General features: G+C 48.5%; 8 protein-coding genes across 8 annotated transcripts; 1 reads left to right on the top strand and 7 right to left on the bottom strand.

Moving 5' to 3' along the window:
* Positions 1-178: 178 nt before the first annotated feature.
* BT62DRAFT_1008560 (uncharacterized protein) lies at positions 179-502 on the bottom strand (the record flags this gene model as incomplete). The annotated part of the gene is made up of 1 exon (XM_043177457.1): positions 179-502. The coding sequence occupies one exon, from the start codon at positions 500-502 to the stop codon at positions 179-181; it is 324 nt and encodes a 107-aa protein (XP_043037384.1).
* A 1,219-nt stretch (positions 503-1,721) lies between these two features.
* Positions 1,722-4,466, top strand: BT62DRAFT_1008559 (uncharacterized protein; the record flags this gene model as incomplete). Its single annotated transcript, XM_043177456.1, has 8 exons — positions 1,722-2,347; positions 2,570-2,661; positions 2,717-2,887; positions 3,587-3,770; positions 3,838-3,969; positions 4,025-4,080; positions 4,130-4,224; positions 4,281-4,466. 8 exons carry the CDS (start codon positions 1,722-1,724, stop codon positions 4,464-4,466), a joined length of 1,542 nt encoding a protein of 513 aa, XP_043037383.1.
* A 43-nt stretch (positions 4,467-4,509) lies between these two features.
* BT62DRAFT_981849 (glycine cleavage system T protein) lies at positions 4,510-5,850 on the bottom strand (the record flags this gene model as incomplete). Its single annotated transcript, XM_043189636.1, has 4 exons — positions 4,510-5,165; positions 5,216-5,587; positions 5,647-5,749; positions 5,800-5,850. 4 exons carry the CDS (start codon positions 5,848-5,850, stop codon positions 4,510-4,512), a joined length of 1,182 nt encoding a protein of 393 aa, XP_043037382.1.
* BT62DRAFT_934468 (DUF1900-domain-containing protein) lies at positions 5,850-7,733 on the bottom strand. The gene is made up of 4 exons (XM_043186737.1): positions 7,673-7,733; positions 6,764-7,626; positions 6,143-6,711; positions 5,850-6,089 (listed from the first exon to the last, which is right to left on the bottom strand). Exons 1-4 carry the CDS (start codon positions 7,702-7,704, stop codon positions 5,964-5,966), a joined length of 1,590 nt encoding a protein of 529 aa, XP_043037381.1. The 5' UTR covers positions 7,705-7,733; the 3' UTR covers positions 5,850-5,963.
* A 556-nt stretch (positions 7,734-8,289) lies between these two features.
* BT62DRAFT_303446 (uncharacterized protein) lies at positions 8,290-9,025 on the bottom strand. The gene is made up of 4 exons (XM_043180431.1): positions 8,708-9,025; positions 8,526-8,659; positions 8,392-8,469; positions 8,290-8,346 (listed from the first exon to the last, which is right to left on the bottom strand). Coding segments are annotated over exons 1-4 (312 nt in total). The 5' UTR covers positions 8,806-9,025; the 3' UTR covers positions 8,290-8,344.
* BT62DRAFT_303495 (uncharacterized protein) lies at positions 8,932-9,777 on the bottom strand. The gene is made up of 4 exons (XM_043180432.1): positions 9,401-9,777; positions 9,267-9,350; positions 9,132-9,212; positions 8,932-9,078 (listed from the first exon to the last, which is right to left on the bottom strand). Exons 1-4 carry the CDS (start codon positions 9,591-9,593, stop codon positions 9,059-9,061), a joined length of 378 nt encoding a protein of 125 aa, XP_043037379.1. The 5' UTR covers positions 9,594-9,777; the 3' UTR covers positions 8,932-9,058.
* Positions 9,778-11,269: 1,492 nt separating this feature from the next.
* BT62DRAFT_901373 (uncharacterized protein) lies at positions 11,270-12,580 on the bottom strand (the record flags this gene model as incomplete). Its single annotated transcript, XM_043183455.1, has 9 exons — positions 11,270-11,437; positions 11,483-11,560; positions 11,612-11,654; positions 11,709-11,748; positions 11,797-11,884; positions 11,933-12,166; positions 12,222-12,279; positions 12,333-12,435; positions 12,487-12,580. The coding sequence occupies 9 exons, from the start codon at positions 12,578-12,580 to the stop codon at positions 11,270-11,272; spliced, it is 906 nt and encodes a 301-aa protein (XP_043037378.1).
* A 792-nt stretch (positions 12,581-13,372) lies between these two features.
* Positions 13,373-13,992, bottom strand: BT62DRAFT_1008556 (cytidine deaminase; the record flags this gene model as incomplete). The annotated part of the gene is made up of 4 exons (XM_043177455.1): positions 13,373-13,550; positions 13,600-13,640; positions 13,691-13,734; positions 13,782-13,992. 4 exons carry the CDS (start codon positions 13,990-13,992, stop codon positions 13,373-13,375), a joined length of 474 nt encoding a protein of 157 aa, XP_043037377.1.
* Between the last annotated feature and the right edge of the window lie 1,074 nt (positions 13,993-15,066).

The raw sequence follows: 15,066 nt of genomic DNA, 5'->3' as shown, positions 1-15,066 counted from the left end.
ACGACTACCTTGTAAATAAACCATAAATCATTTTGTGCACATTTCCGTTCTTTCTTCAGTTACTAAGAATACCGAAGATCCTTCCAGACAGCAAATAACCGGTATATAGGTAGCTATATCTTCTTTCACGTGGTACCCTTGCGCAGTAAGATAGCTCAATACCGGCGACAAAATATTCCTAAATCTCGTTACAGTCTAGTTTCACAAGGGCGTCCATTTTCGATAAACTGAGTGCGAAAGTGTCCCAGACAGCGGTCAACATACGTCGAGAACAGATGTTTACAGAATTGGAATGATGGAACATATGTCGATCGTAGTCACTGACGGCTGTTGCGCCCCACCTTTGGCGGAAAAACACTAAAATGATCTTGTAAGATTCTGGATTTTCCAGATCTTGCTCCGTGTGACGAGCACGGGCCTGGTACCAGGTTACCAAATTGCGACGCGGGACAACCGAGCTTCCTATACATATTGTGCATTGTTGATCGCCGTTAATTTCCATAGTCCAGTCTTTTTGTTGACTGGACCAGCTGGTTGGACGTCGCCATCAACAAGGTGGTCGGACGGACGAAAGCTTAGTAGTGGGTTCACTTGAGCCAATCCATACAGTATTCAAAGGAGGGGATATGAATGCATCTGGCTTTCTTCCGTGAAAGATGCAATGTATGTAACCTTCGTGTTACCGTGCGACTGCCCTAAGACCGAAACGTTCTTGAACGCTAGATTCTTTCACCGAGGTGTCATAAGGGATCCAGCCGCTCTTCAGTGCACTCGGAACTTCCAGTTACTATCAATTCTTGAAACAGCAGTCCAAGAATCAAGACTCCTACTACTGTACATTCCCTTTGATGTTTCTTCACTGAAACCGTCGATCGTGAGTTACCTGGATAGCGCGAACCAAGTATTAAGAAGTGCGCAGTCCTGGAAGTATGGCTGTCAGAAGATCCGGTACCGGAAAGCCTGACCAACGGTTTTGATGCCAACAGTTGACCTTTCGAGATCTATTCACACGATATAGGCACTTGAGAATGAGATGTTATATATATGAGTATGGTACAAGCCAGTAAACCCGGGGTGCGTCTGGGCGTCAGTGGTAATGGTACCTGACTCGGACACCACCTAGCCAGCGCCGGCGAAGCAGAGATGTCTGTCAAATTTGAGCACACAACTGATTTATAGAAGAGACATATATGTGTACCCGTTTCCCGTAGTAAATACAAGAGCTAAGCATGTGGAGTTAGTAATGCACATTTAATTGTCCGACTTCGCTATAGTGTTGTGCCGGTATGTCAAAGCCATAAGTCGGCATAGGGTAGGGCTATTTCTGGCTTGACTACTTCTCAGGGCCATGTCCAATATTCTCTCTTCTTTACTGGTGAGAATAGAATCATTCATCGTTCAGAGTATAGATGTGTCTAGGTTTCTATGTTCTGTAAGCGAAGAAATGTGGTTATAGGTTCAGGACCATCTCAATTGACTCAGGATCCGGTTCTCAGGACTGGAGAATTGATTATATACTTCATCAATATTGCGAGATGAATTCAAGGGGTACCGGGATTGCAGACCGGTACACACCAGTGGTAGGTTGGTTGGTCCCCAAGGGCTGCTAAGTTTTGCCCTATATATAGGTACATTTCAACATTTTTATACAAAATATATGTGCTTTGTGTATTATCTGACCCATATGGAAAGTCATGGGTGAGTTAATGAACCCAAAGAACATGACCAGCAGCTTGAAACAGTTCGTATGGTTCATACACTGGGATAGAACTGGGGCCATTGTTAGCAGGCATTTCGACTATACAAAGGATTCTGGCCTGCTCTTCGATTTTTATAAACGATTTTCCCAGTTATCACCAAGCCAACGGGGGAAGGACGCCTGGGTCCCTCCCGTCACAGATGACAACGACAACGCCATTGCTGCTCGAGTAAAATTTGGCCCGTATGTTACAGATATGTGGCATGGTGATGCCCGGGCGAAGCAAAAGAGGAAGATAAAAATCGAGAAGCAGAAGCTTCTCCGTATGGAGGTGACCCTCCAAGGCGTCGTTCGCCGGTTCGTGGTGTGTGCTCAAAATTTCGACGAAGACTCATTGTCACCATTCGGACAATCGACGTGTCGGTCTCTCGCTCTCGATTTGGATAGTCCTGATCTTCATGACCCTAAAAACCCCCGCGGGGGGCTGCTGTTCATGAAGGTCTATTGGCGTGCTGACTCCTCCGGGACCGCCAAAGAATCCGACATCTATCACCTTCTCGCCCAGCACCGAGTCCCCCATGTAGCTGAAATGGAGACTGGCGGAGACGTCCCTGATATGGTCACACCTAGTGAACTTGGTCGAACAAAGTTGGCAGTAGTTTGTCTGAGGTAGAGTCGGTGTATTTCCTTTGTGAAGTCGCTTTTGGTCACTGACTGGGAACCGGCAGTATTGCTCAGAGTACGGTGTGAGGCAGTCCATTTGCTTTCTCTGATAGGTTTGCAACTTCAGATCCAGGATTTTACCACCGAGACGACCCATCGACCCCGCTGTCCATAGAAACGTCGCTCCTGTCGCTCGAACTGTTCCAGCAGTCTGCCAAGCTGGCCTCAGGTTGGGAATGTCAACAAGTACGGGGGGGAGTGGGATATGAGGCCTTCAAATGTCATGTTCAACGGGGAATGTAAGCAGTGTTTGCACGCCTTTTCTCTTTCGCTGTGGTTCACATCCTTTGTCAGTTGATCCGTGGCGAACGATGGGTCTAGCGTCAATTGAAGATAACTCTCCCATACGCCTTCCTTCCATCGTTCATTGTAATTGTATCTGCGTGAGTGTCATCCCGCCCGAGTCTTTCATTGATCCACGCCAGTTCCGTAGCTGGGGTCATCAGGACTTCCGGGAATCTCATCGTAGTCCAAGCTCGCTCAATGCGACAAGATAAGCGCTGAATGCTGATCCTATACCATCCACAGAGGAAATGCCACCTTCTTCCGGGGTTTTAGTAAAGTTCTGGGTCTCAAAAGGTTGCGGAGTGGAAGGACGGAGGCTGCGAAGCCGTAATACTGCGAACATCATCAGTTACTGAAGTGAGGGGAAGAGGGGAACTGACCTGGTAGAAGTACAAAGGGTCCATGAGGATTGACGCGACAGAGACGTCCGATCGTGCATTAGCTGACCCAGTACCGATTCAGAAATCTAGATGAGTTGCTGCTCCCAAGTGGTCGAGTGGAACCTGGGCATCATCTCGCCGTTAGACAGGCATGACAGGGCCACAGATAAGGTCGCATCTCCATAAAACGGGCATTATTTTCGCTTAATTTAGCGTCAGAAGAATCAAGAAGTTCCTTCCGAGTCCATGTTCGTTCGTTCGTTCGAGGCCATCGCAGAGAGAGATGATTGCCAGATACAGGAATAGCTGTATGAGTGCGTACATGGCGAAAAAGAAACCTAGGAAACAAACGAAGGTTGTCTTCCAAGCGTGTTGGAAATGCCAAAAGCCTCCGATTATATAAATTTTTTTTTAGCATCCTTAAGTGGTGGGATGGATGAAGGATTCTGGCAAAAGGGCAAGTTAACTGGTTGAGCAAGGCAAATTTGAAATTGACCAGGTGTTGGTCGGTCCGATGCTACAAATAACTTGAAGTATCTACCGTTGTCTGTGGTCAATTACTGGCTACAATTCCTGTGTCGCAAATTTTCCGGTTTCCACAAGTTTTCTATCGTTTTCGAAACGAAGAAAAACGATGCGCCAGTGTGCAGCGTTTCTTTCTCCGCCGTCGCGTTTCGGGATAAGTAGAAGACGAAGGATGATGATGATGCCACGCGTTGATGTAACCTGATGCATTTATGACGTATCCAGTTCCCATAAGCACGGCGCGCTGATCCCCCGCCATTGCGCTACTACGCGCACTGACCACCCGACGCGTATAAAAGGGTGTCATTCTCCCGCCATCCCCCAAACGCTTCTTTCTTTTTTCCCCCACGCGACACGGTCCGCTCGCTTATCAGGCAGCGGGACAATGACCTATCCTAACTGACGCGCCAAGGTACTTGCCCAACGAGTGCCTTGCCAAGAGATTTTCCCGCTACCATTCACGCCAACGTACCGATCTCCCGCCAATGACGCACGGACCACCCGACGCGTAAAAAAGTGCGTCTTTCTCTGACCATCCCCCAAACGCGTCTTTCCTTCCTTCCCTCATCATCGTTTCATCTCCCGCCATCGTCCACACGTGTCGACCTGCTCGTTTATCATACCACACATCGTAACCAACACAGCCAAGTACCTACTTACTACAATAGTACATCGAGACCCAGTCGACTGCACCTCATTTCGATACGAATCATCCGCACATCAGACTCTGCTCTTCCGCATCTCTAACAGACGCTCTAACTCCCACCCGCACTACGAGAGTAGAATTCCTCATGTCCCGCATACAATGCTACCACCAAACGGCATGGCTGTCAACAATCATTGTTCTAAGATGACGGAAAAGCGTCCTCCTCTATGTCACATGTCACTGTACCGTTTTCAACCTCTCCAATACCTCGTTGGCACGAAGGGCATGCCTACGACCTTTGCCTGTCTTCTTTTGCCCCTCACCTCGACCTCAACCTCGGCGCCCTTCTTACTCTTCCCACCTTCAACGCTAACATACCCCATCGCGATATTCTTACCCAGTGTAGGCGATGGAATACCAGAAGTAACCACCCCAAGAAGGACGCCCGTGCCAGGCGAATAAATCTTTGCGCCTTGTCTCGCTGGTGCACCTTCTACCTCCAACCCAACGCGTCGACGCGTCGGCGTCTTCAGAGCACCCTCGAAACCAATGAACCCTCCGGCAATCTTCCTCTCCTTCCCGACTACCCATCCCAGACCCGCCTCGAGCGGTGTAGTCTCCTCGTCCAAATCCTGGCCATACAGACACATACCCGCTTCCAGCCTCAGCGAGTCTCGGGCGCCCAGTCCTGTCAGCTGGACGGGGTCCCGGGAGAGCAAGTCTCGGACGATTTCCGTTGTGCTTTGAGGTGGAATGGAGATTTCGAATCCATCTTCGCCGGTGTATCCGCCACGGGCAACGTGCAGGGTGTATCCTCCGTCAATGGGAATCCACGCCGATTTGCCGAATGTTAGGGTGCGAAGGTCAAATGAGGTGAGAGATTGAAGGTATGCGGCCGCGACAGGACCTAAGGGAAGTATGAGCTGAAAGAGGAAGAAAGGAAAGAAAGATGCATACCCTGCAAAGCAATCAGTCCCCATCCATCCAGCACCTCCATCTCCACCGGTCCATCCTTCTTGGCTCTTTCTCCATTGTTCCACTCATCTATTTTCTCCGTAAACCAGCCCAGATCGCGCTCTCTCCTCCCAGCATTGGTGACCACATAGAATGCGTCCTCCGCATGTTTGGTTATTATCGTGTCGTCGATGATTCCTCCGTTCTGGTTGAGCAGGACAGAGAGCGTTGACGTGTACGGAGACAGACCGCTTAGTGCCGAAGGTGTCAGCCATTCGAGAAAAGGCTGAGCAGTGGGACCGCGAAAATTCGATTGGACCATGTGGCCGACGTCGAACAGGCCTACGCTACTACGGACATGATTATGGCTAGCGACTACCGGACCAGACGGATTAGCTCGGTCAATGTCTACACACTGGACATAGCAAACTCACCCTGCCCCACGTCCCCGTATGAAAGCGGCATTGAATATCCCGCGAACGGGACCATTTTCCCGCCATTTTGGATGTGAAAGTCGTACAATGGCGTTTTTCGTAGCTGGGTAAGGGTGAACGGGATGAGTTTTGGATATGAGAATGTTCACACACTGGCTCGGCGGCGGACGTCGCGAATCGACGGACAAGCGAGCGGAGGAACATTGGTGGAGGAAAGGAAAAGGGGTTTTGCAAAATTGCCAAAGTGGTATGTGGCTGTGTATGCCTCGATAACCAGAATAAATACCAAAATCCCACCGTGTCTACAACTAAGTACTTCACACATTCAACAACGCCTCCGCCGCCTTTTTCGCATTAGCCTTCGTCGCCTCCAACTGCAACTCTAGATTACGAATCTTCTCCCTCGCCTCGCGAAGCTCAGCTTTGAGCTGGGCATTTTCGGTCTGTGCGTCAAGATGGTCAGCAAATGGAAGAAGGGCAACAAGAAACAACTAACATCGTCTACAGGTGATGCAGGAGCGGGAATCTTAACTGAAGCAGGAGGTGTGATCTCCTTCCTCACCGGCGTAGGCTCCGGTTGAGAGTACGACCTGGAAGTGGTCATCGGCGGCGCTGTCGGAGTGGACGCAGAAGCAGGTTGAGAGAACGACGGGGCGATTAATGCTGGAGCAGGGATAGGGGCAGTAGCCGTCTTTGTCGGCACAGGACTAGCACCACCCGAGCTCGTCACCGTCTTTCCCGTCTCCAGGTCTACAAACTTCCTCTTCACCTCTCCCCGTCCCGAAAAGTACTCGCTCGCAGTAACCGATGGCTCTTTGGCTGGCGCTGGAGGGTAGATATCCGACTGGAACGAATCGGCCTTGCGGGGGACGATGAACGCGATAGGCTCGATCGACGATGCATGCACCTTGTACGCTCGCGCGATTTCGCATTCGCCAATGTTCAGTGCTCGTCGCGGGAGGAAACACATCCCTCGCTGCGGTTCCGACGATTTGTACTCCGATAGCGCATACAGGGAAGAAGATTCGTATTCGTAGTAACGGATGTTTCCATCTCCTTTACCAGCTGCAGAGACACATAAGCAAACGAAGAGAAGAATGTCTTTCGAGTCGCTCACCAAGGAACAGGATATTGTTGTCAGACCAGAATGGCATGACCACACCGGCGCTCTGGTCTAGGGCCATCGTCTTCTCGTTCGCGAGTCCCTGGCCGACATCCCATATACCGACCTGCCTCTCGCTCATTTTACTGAACCCCGTCGTCGCTATCTTGCCTAGATCTCCCATCCACGTAACCCTCGCGCCCTTCATACCGCCGTGTCCATCTACAGCCCTGACCGCATCGCCGCCCGCTCGAGAATCAAATATCCTCAGCTTCCGATCTTTGCACGTCGTCGCCAGGAACGTTCCCGTAGCGCTGAACGCGATGCTTTGGATCGTATCCGTATGTCCGTACAACACCAGCTGCGGATCCTCCGTCCTCGCGAGGTCCCACAGTTTCACAAGATGCTCCCCCGACGCGCTCGCGAGCACGTTCTCTGCCGTCGGATGGAAGAGAACCTGACCTACTTTACGCGGACTGGCGTCGATTCTCCATACGGGTTCAAAATCCTTCGGTACCCATCCCTCGGCGCCCCACCCCTCAAACACGTCCGCAGATACTTTCCATATCATGACGTTGCCATCTTCGCCTGCAGAGGCGACGAGAGAGTCGTCGTGGGGGGACCATTCTGTGTCTAGGACTGGCGCAGTATGCGAGCGGGCGAGGGGGAGCGAATCGGGGAGTTTATACGGGAGAGAAGGATGTGCAACGAAAGGGGATGGAAGTGGGAGAATAGCAAATGCTCCTCCTCCAGATGCATTCCAATTGACAGAGATGTATTCCGCAGATGCAGAGATAACGTTCGCATCCCAGGCGCTACCAGTTACCTTGACGTTTTCGAAGCCGTGGTCCTTTTTTCCCGATTGTCCAAAGACGTGACTGACAAAATATCAACGAAATTCGACCATAGGGAAAGACGACGCACCGGTATTTTGAGGCTCGGACGAATCGGGACATAGTGGTGGTTGTGGTTGCGAAGGTGGGTGACAAAAGGGGAACACTGATCGTCCATAATAGCAGCTGTAAATAAGCGGTACAGCCACTTCGGTATTCGGGCCGGATCAAGCGGAAGCTATATACTGGAAAGGACTGTGGATTTCAGGCCTGTGAATACACGGCGAAACAGAGCATGTGGTTCGGCAATATGCTGAAAGAATGTTTACCGCTTCTGATTTTGGGAGCAAGTAATGAAAGAGGAAATTAAAAGGGCCTTAACTTCTTGCCAGATTCTTGAATTGACAAAAGATGAAAGAATCATAATCCGGAACTGTTTTGTTGATGTGCACTGACACATTGGGGGGTCCACATGTCTACGGAAAATGGCAGCTTCCGAGGCTGGTGCACTGTCACCTGTGATCATATCTAGGCTATATTGTCCTTGGACCTCGGGAAATAAATATTCAAAGTGCATGGAAACCAATGCATGGCTGAATTGGCACTGCATCCTTAGACTGAATGGGAACTTCAACTGTCCCTCTAAGTTGTAGATTCCATCCCTGGTTCTTGGTCATCCAAATAAATGTGGGTGAACCTCCCAACTCCTCCACCTGCTATGGTCTTGGAGTATTCACATTGCAAGTCAGGCAACATGTAGTAATCCTGAAATGGAATGAGTTAGATCATATAAATACACACATGACATACATATGCATTCTGTATGTCCGCTACCGCATACGGACCATTGGGCTGCACACCTGGATAGGTAACAGACAGCCATCCATTCTATATGGGATGTCAATGATGTTCAGATGATAACCATCAGAATGGATAAACTTCACTCAGGTATATCTTATTTCCTTGACTATGGTCGATGAACCTAGGCAGAGATAGTGATGAGTATAAATCCATGAGGGATGAGAAGAATGGCTCTGTCAGTTCAAATCGCTGAGAACAATCAGTCATGCATTGTTGGCTAGTTGTAACAATCAGTCGAGTGCTTCAGATGCATCTATGAACTGACCAGTTGAAGCCTGCTGTGAGAAGAATGGCAACATGTCTGCATTGATGACATCTATAGTGTCCAAAACGTGCTGAGCACCTCCACATTCCCAAGTGCATCCTATCAGCATGCAGACTGTTCACACAATTTTTCTTACCTGATATCAATACACCATTTCTGAAATCATCACTGGAATGCCTACACTTGATAGATGGGCCTTGGCTGCCAAGATCTCATGCATAAGAGTATTCGGACCCAGCACGTTAGTCAAAGAGAGGCTCGGAGCCAAATTGAACAGCACGAGTGATGAAGGGCACCTTTGGGTTTACATGAAGAGTCACCAGGAATGAGTCACGTCGTGTCATCCACATATCAGAGCCATCGAAGCCGAACTGGGAGGAAAGGATGAGAATAATAAATCAGGAGACGTTTGGGCCTACCCTACCCAGATGAGAGTATGGACCCCGATATTGGCTTCCCATGTTGCTGTGAGAATGGCGTCGCCATGTGTATAGCCTAAGTTGGACTTGGAGAGGTAAAGAAAAGTGGGGGACGAAATGCTAGAAATCCTGCCGATCACAAGTCCCGTACAGATGAATGTATCGACTGTTGAATGTCTGTCGTATGTCTTTAAATTCTCTTTTGAGTTGCTGGAGGCTCTGACCTAAATAACGGTGAGTGGCAAAATTGTGATGTGGCAGGATAACATCGTACACGCTGTGACTTCGTAGCTGAAGCCTACGAACCCGTACTCATCCGAGTATGGACACCACCGATTATCTCTAGAAGCAGGTATGTTCCTTGGCATCTTGAACCCAATAGCAGGGAAACACGAGGGAGGAGCTGGGCTCGCACTGAGCACTGCAGCGACAAGAGACAACGTAAAGACGAGTGGTGAAATCATCATTGCACGTCGGCCTTTCCTCCCATTGGATTCTTATAACAATTTTGGAGGGCAACAGAGCCACCAACTCTGCGACAAAGCTCTAGGATTTTGCGCTGTACCGTATACGGTGTACGGCCATATGGAGGACGGCCGTCAACTGTCAGAAAGTTTGACCTTGACGGCACGGTGACGGCGACGGCCGTCATTACTGTATATGCACTGATGGTTACCTATAAGAGCAGAAGTCAGGGCCCAGTATGGCGGAAATGGTCAGCTTTCATCATTTTGTTATCCACACCGGTCGAAAAAAACTCGCTAATTTTCCCGTTTTCAGGTATCCGTATAGGACTCGTACGGTCCAAAATGGACTGAACCCTCTGACGGTACGGATACGGTACCTGTATGACGGCACCTGTACAACCGTACCATACTATACCTAAAGCGGTATTGACGTCGAAACTTGAATATACCTGCCTAAAATCAAAATGTGTGACGAAAATACAACAGACCAGAAGCTAGCTTCAAGGACAATTTCATAAAAGATGTCAACGTATTGGTCGTCTTGCGTAAAATTATCCCGAGCTTGACTGGGGGGATTTGACTTGGCTGCGAAATGGACAGTCTTCAAGCGTGCGGCAAGAATGCCAGTAAATCAGGTTTAGGTGACTATTCTTATGAACATGAATTTATCCTGACCGGATTAAGGAGGTGAGCTCGCTTCAATGCAAGATCACTCGCTTTTATGCATGTATTGTATCCAGAGACCAAAAAATTTTAGACAAATTGGAATTGACTCTCATAACATTTCCCTTTAATTCTGCCAGAATGCTAGGAAAACATTGAAAAGGGAGGGGTTGGGGTTTCCCAGAATTTCCAGACACATGTTCTGAAAGCCAAGGTGACATTGCCAAAAAAAAACAAGGCACCAATCAGTTATACCTGTTCAAACCCGAAGGAAAAGGTCGAACGAATCTGAGTCACAGTGACGGTGAAGAGGATTCAGAGGAACCGGGGAATCGGGAATACCCATATCTGCCCAGAATTTCAGCCTTCCGAATTGGCGAAAATTGCGACTGGGTGCACTTGAGGCTGGACCAGAAGAGTCTTGAGACGCGAGAGAATAGGACGACTCAGATGCTTGTCGGAGGCTGGAGAAAGACAACAGATAGACGTGAGCCGGACCAGACCTAAACCAGATAAGGACCAGAAATATTTTATCTTTTTGACACTCCCGCGCCTATGTATAGTCCCAACGGCGTATCTTCCTTGTTTAAATGCACTTACCGTGTTCGACATATATATTTTAATCTGTTCATTTTAGGGCAATGGTTCGCCCACGCTAGAACCACAGACGGTCCTGGACTTTTTCAAGTTTCAACTTGAACGAGTTGTATCGATATTCGTTACCTTGAAGGATGTTCATCTGTTGACTAACTGGGGAGGTTTAATGATGCATTGGTAAATGTTTGTAGAGAAGCCTTCTTGTAGAAAATCCATACATTGAAAGTTGAACCTTTTTGAGTGTCAGTGAACACACTGTTGATTCCACGGAACTAGCCGACTGCTACGGAGGGTTTATTCTGTGACACCCATATATACTACTACCTTCGAGAATGGAGACGAATACGAAGCATAATTGATGACTACAATACCTATTTCCAATATAAATATATCAAGTACATCAAAGAAAGCCTCAGTTAACACTGCGTCCTTAGATGAAAAGGAAATTTCAACTTTCCCTCCGAGTCATAGATGCCGTACCCCGGTTCCATGTTATCCGAATAGATATGGGCGAACCATCCTACCCCTCCGCCGGCTACGGTCTTGAAGAACTCGCATTTCGAGTCGAGCAACGTGAAGTACTCCTACAATAGCATGAGTGGGATTAGATAGATATACACATGACATACGTGTTCGTTCGGTATATCTGATACCGCATACGGGCTATTGGGCTGCACGCCTGGGGAAGTGACAGACGGCCATCCGTTCTAGACTAGGTGTCAAAGATGCTCGGCTGGCAATCATCAGAATGGACAAACTTCGGTCAGGTATATCTTCTTTCCTTCACCATTGTCGATGAACCTAGAGGAGAAGACATAGATATAAATCCACGACGGCCAAGAAGAATGAGTCTACCAGTCTAAATCGGTGAGAACAATGGGCCATGAATTATTGGCTGGTTATAACGATTAGTTAAGCGCCTCGGACAGGTCTAAGAACAAACCAGTTGAAGCTTCCTGTGAGAAGAACGGTAGCATATGCGCATCGACGAGATCAATGGCATCCAAAACCGACTGCGCGCCTCCGCGTTCCTAAGCGCGTCCGGTCAGCATGCAGACCGTTCGCACAATTTTTCTTACCTGGTATCCATACGCCATTTCTGAAATGGTCACCGGAATCCCTAGGCTCGACAGATTAGCCTTCGCTTCCAAGACCTGTTCAGCCAAGGCATCCGGATCCAGTACGTTGTCAAAGAGAGGCTCAGATCCGAATTGGAGAACACGAGTGACGAACGGCGCCTTTGGGTTCGTGTGGAGAGCCGCCAGGAGCGTGTCGCGTCGGGTCATCCAGATATCGGATCCGTCGAAGCCGAACTAGCAGGAAAGGATGAGGACGACACGGAAGGTTTGAGCCTGGGGGTGGACGTACCCAAACGAGAGCGTGTACTCCCAGGTGGGCGTCCCATGCTGCTGTGATGATGTCATCGCTACGTGCACGATATCAGTTACGAGCGATGGAAAAGATGAGGTAAGAGCATACTAGAAACCCTCACGATCACAAGCACCGTACATGCGAATGTATCGACCATTGAATCTATGTCGTATGTCTTTGAATTCGCGTCGGAGTTGCTTGAGACTTTGACCTAAATATCGGTGAATCGAAGGACTGACGACATCCAAGGATAAGGTCATACACGCTGTGACCTCATAGCTGAACCCTACGAATCCGTACTCTGAGTCGTACGAGCACCACCAATTATCTCTAGAATCAGGTGTGTCATCTGGCATGTTAAACCCAAGAGCAGGGAAACACGAGGGTGGGGAGTGAGCTGGGCTCGCAAGCGCACTAGCGACAAGAGACAGCACAAGGGTGAGTAGTGGAACCATCGTTGCAAGTCATCCTTTCCTCACCTGTGATTTTTATAACATTATTTGGGACATTGTGCGCGCACTGGAATTCGAACGAAGAAAGCAAGGATCGAGAGACGCGCAGGCAATAGACGCCACGGATATTCCTTATAGGTAACTGAGATGCCATGGTGTACAAGTAATGGTTGAGGAAAGGCCATAAACTGTCTGGCACGTAAAAGACGGTTGCATGGGGGATGTCTCATATGACACGGCTTTGAAAGAGAAGGCTGAGAATGACTGACATATGACTATGCTCCGACAGACCCAAGAAAGTATGAGAAGAGAAGGTCCTTGGCATTCGAGGACCGAGCGTAATACCAGACGGAGTAAGGGTCACTGTATAGCGATGATCAAGCTTGATCGCGATGTCGCTTCGTCCACATGATCATACCACGGTGAGGTGATGTTACAATTAAAGCCAGAGATACACGTCAGAATGGAGCAGACATAATTTTAGGGAATAGTGCGAATTACTTCGCTTGCAGGAAACGAACGCTGCGACCTGTGACAAACCAGCAGAAGGGACAATGTCTATGGCATGCAAGGAGAATCAGGCCGATTTGAAAAGCAGAGTACAAGAAAGGGCCTTAATTTAGTATAAGGGATCCAGTAAAGGCACTATAAGGTCGAAAGAGGCTGTCTGTCCCGAGGTCTCCTTCATTCCTCCTACTAATGTACCATTGCCGAGTGTCCAGCCAATGCAGGAAATAGCTTCCCAAGTGTCGTCTCTCTGACGTCAGAAGAAGGGTAGTCGCCCGGAACCAGAAATATCGCCATGCGAGGATCACAGAACTCATGCAGTACTTGACGGCACAATCCACATGGTGTTATGGCGGAAAATAGATTTCTATCAAGGTCGTCAATTGGTTCGTTAGATGAAATTCGGATGTTATTACGAGGTGACGGCGAGTGCTCTGAAATCGGTGACTCCGTCGCTCTTCGAGTATCAATGAGATGGTAACAACAGATTTATGGTGTTGGACTGACAACGGCTTTGACGATAGCAACACGCTCTGCGCAGATCGTCTCGCCTGGAACTAAAGTGAGTTCCTGCGAGCACCGAGACAACCAAACTCACTGTAGATCACATTATCAACGCTACATCCCCGTATTATAGCACCATCTTTGGCCAGTAGAGCAGCACCCACAGGGAAATGTGAGTAAGGACTGTAGGCCCTATCTTTTGCTACAGAGCATTGGTGAGACATTAACAGGGCATCAGGGGGATATAACTTGCCTTCGAAAGCTGCTCGTATCAAACCATCTCGCTCGGCTGAAGAGACTGACATTGGCAACAGAAGCATAATAGCCACGTGACGCCAGGCATCGACGACCAAATCAAAACTCAGATTGTGAAGATAACCATCAAAAACGTCATCAATTATTACAGCAGCTCTGTAACCCTCAATTACCCAATCCCCTAGGGGATTCCGTTGGGATTACACGTAATAACCGTGTAAATAATCTTTGGGCTGTACATCTCTTCTGAGGTATTCCTTTCCCAATTTATTTATCTCTTTTTCTTTATGCATTCGTCGTCTGGGCTTGTTCAATTTAGTCATTGCCAAATAGGAGATATCAAAGCAGGGTGCAAAACAGGAAACTGATGCTCCACAAGCATCTAGATAGGGACACAAAGGGTCCTTGGGAACTGGAACCTCATATCTAGCTCAAAAGTATGGTCCCTGATCCACGTTCTTCTTAAGCATAGTTTAGGATAGGAAGGGGCATTTCCATCAGTATGATATTTTGAAGGGCTTCAGGATTGTAGATTCCATATGAATCAGAATAATTCATGCCTATGTCGATTGGAAAGAGGAACATCCTGCGTAGGATAGCTGAGACAAGGCTAGAAGAAAAAGGAACTTGGTGCTCTCGTCTTAGCATCATGGAGTCGGGAGACGCGTCTGGGTCACGTGCACCTTAGGGGTTCTGGGACATTGCCGTAATTTTCTCGTAGCTTTTGCACCAATGTGTCTATTTGCCTAGCGAACCCCGTGACATACCCACAACGCAAGGGCATTCACGGAACCGTTACCTCTCAACCTGAGAGCATGACGAATCCGAGTCGGATGTTGCTATTGTTTGCCCTGTTTTCATCTCTTCATTTCGGCATATGATATTCTCTTGCTTCTGTTGTATCTGTCTCCATCACCACTATCGTGTTGCTACCATCTTTTTATCTCACATTGAAGCAACTCAGTCTCCGGAGTCTATACGAGCCATGAGAACTTATAACTGTGCCGCATAATAAGAGATCCCTCAACTCAGCCAGATATAATATAAACCAATGTAAAATCGATCGAAGTTCAACTCCGCCGGACAGAAACATCCGTCGCTACCATGAGTCCTGCAGGCAAAGG

This window comes from Guyanagaster necrorhizus (genome assembly GCF_019112545.1).
Source record: "Guyanagaster necrorhizus MCA 3950 unplaced genomic scaffold BT62scaffold_20, whole genome shotgun sequence".
NCBI classification, from domain to species: domain Eukaryota; kingdom Fungi; phylum Basidiomycota; class Agaricomycetes; order Agaricales; family Physalacriaceae; genus Guyanagaster; species Guyanagaster necrorhizus.
Note: the sequence above shows the minus strand (reverse complement) of the source record. Positions and strands in the feature narration are given on the sequence as shown.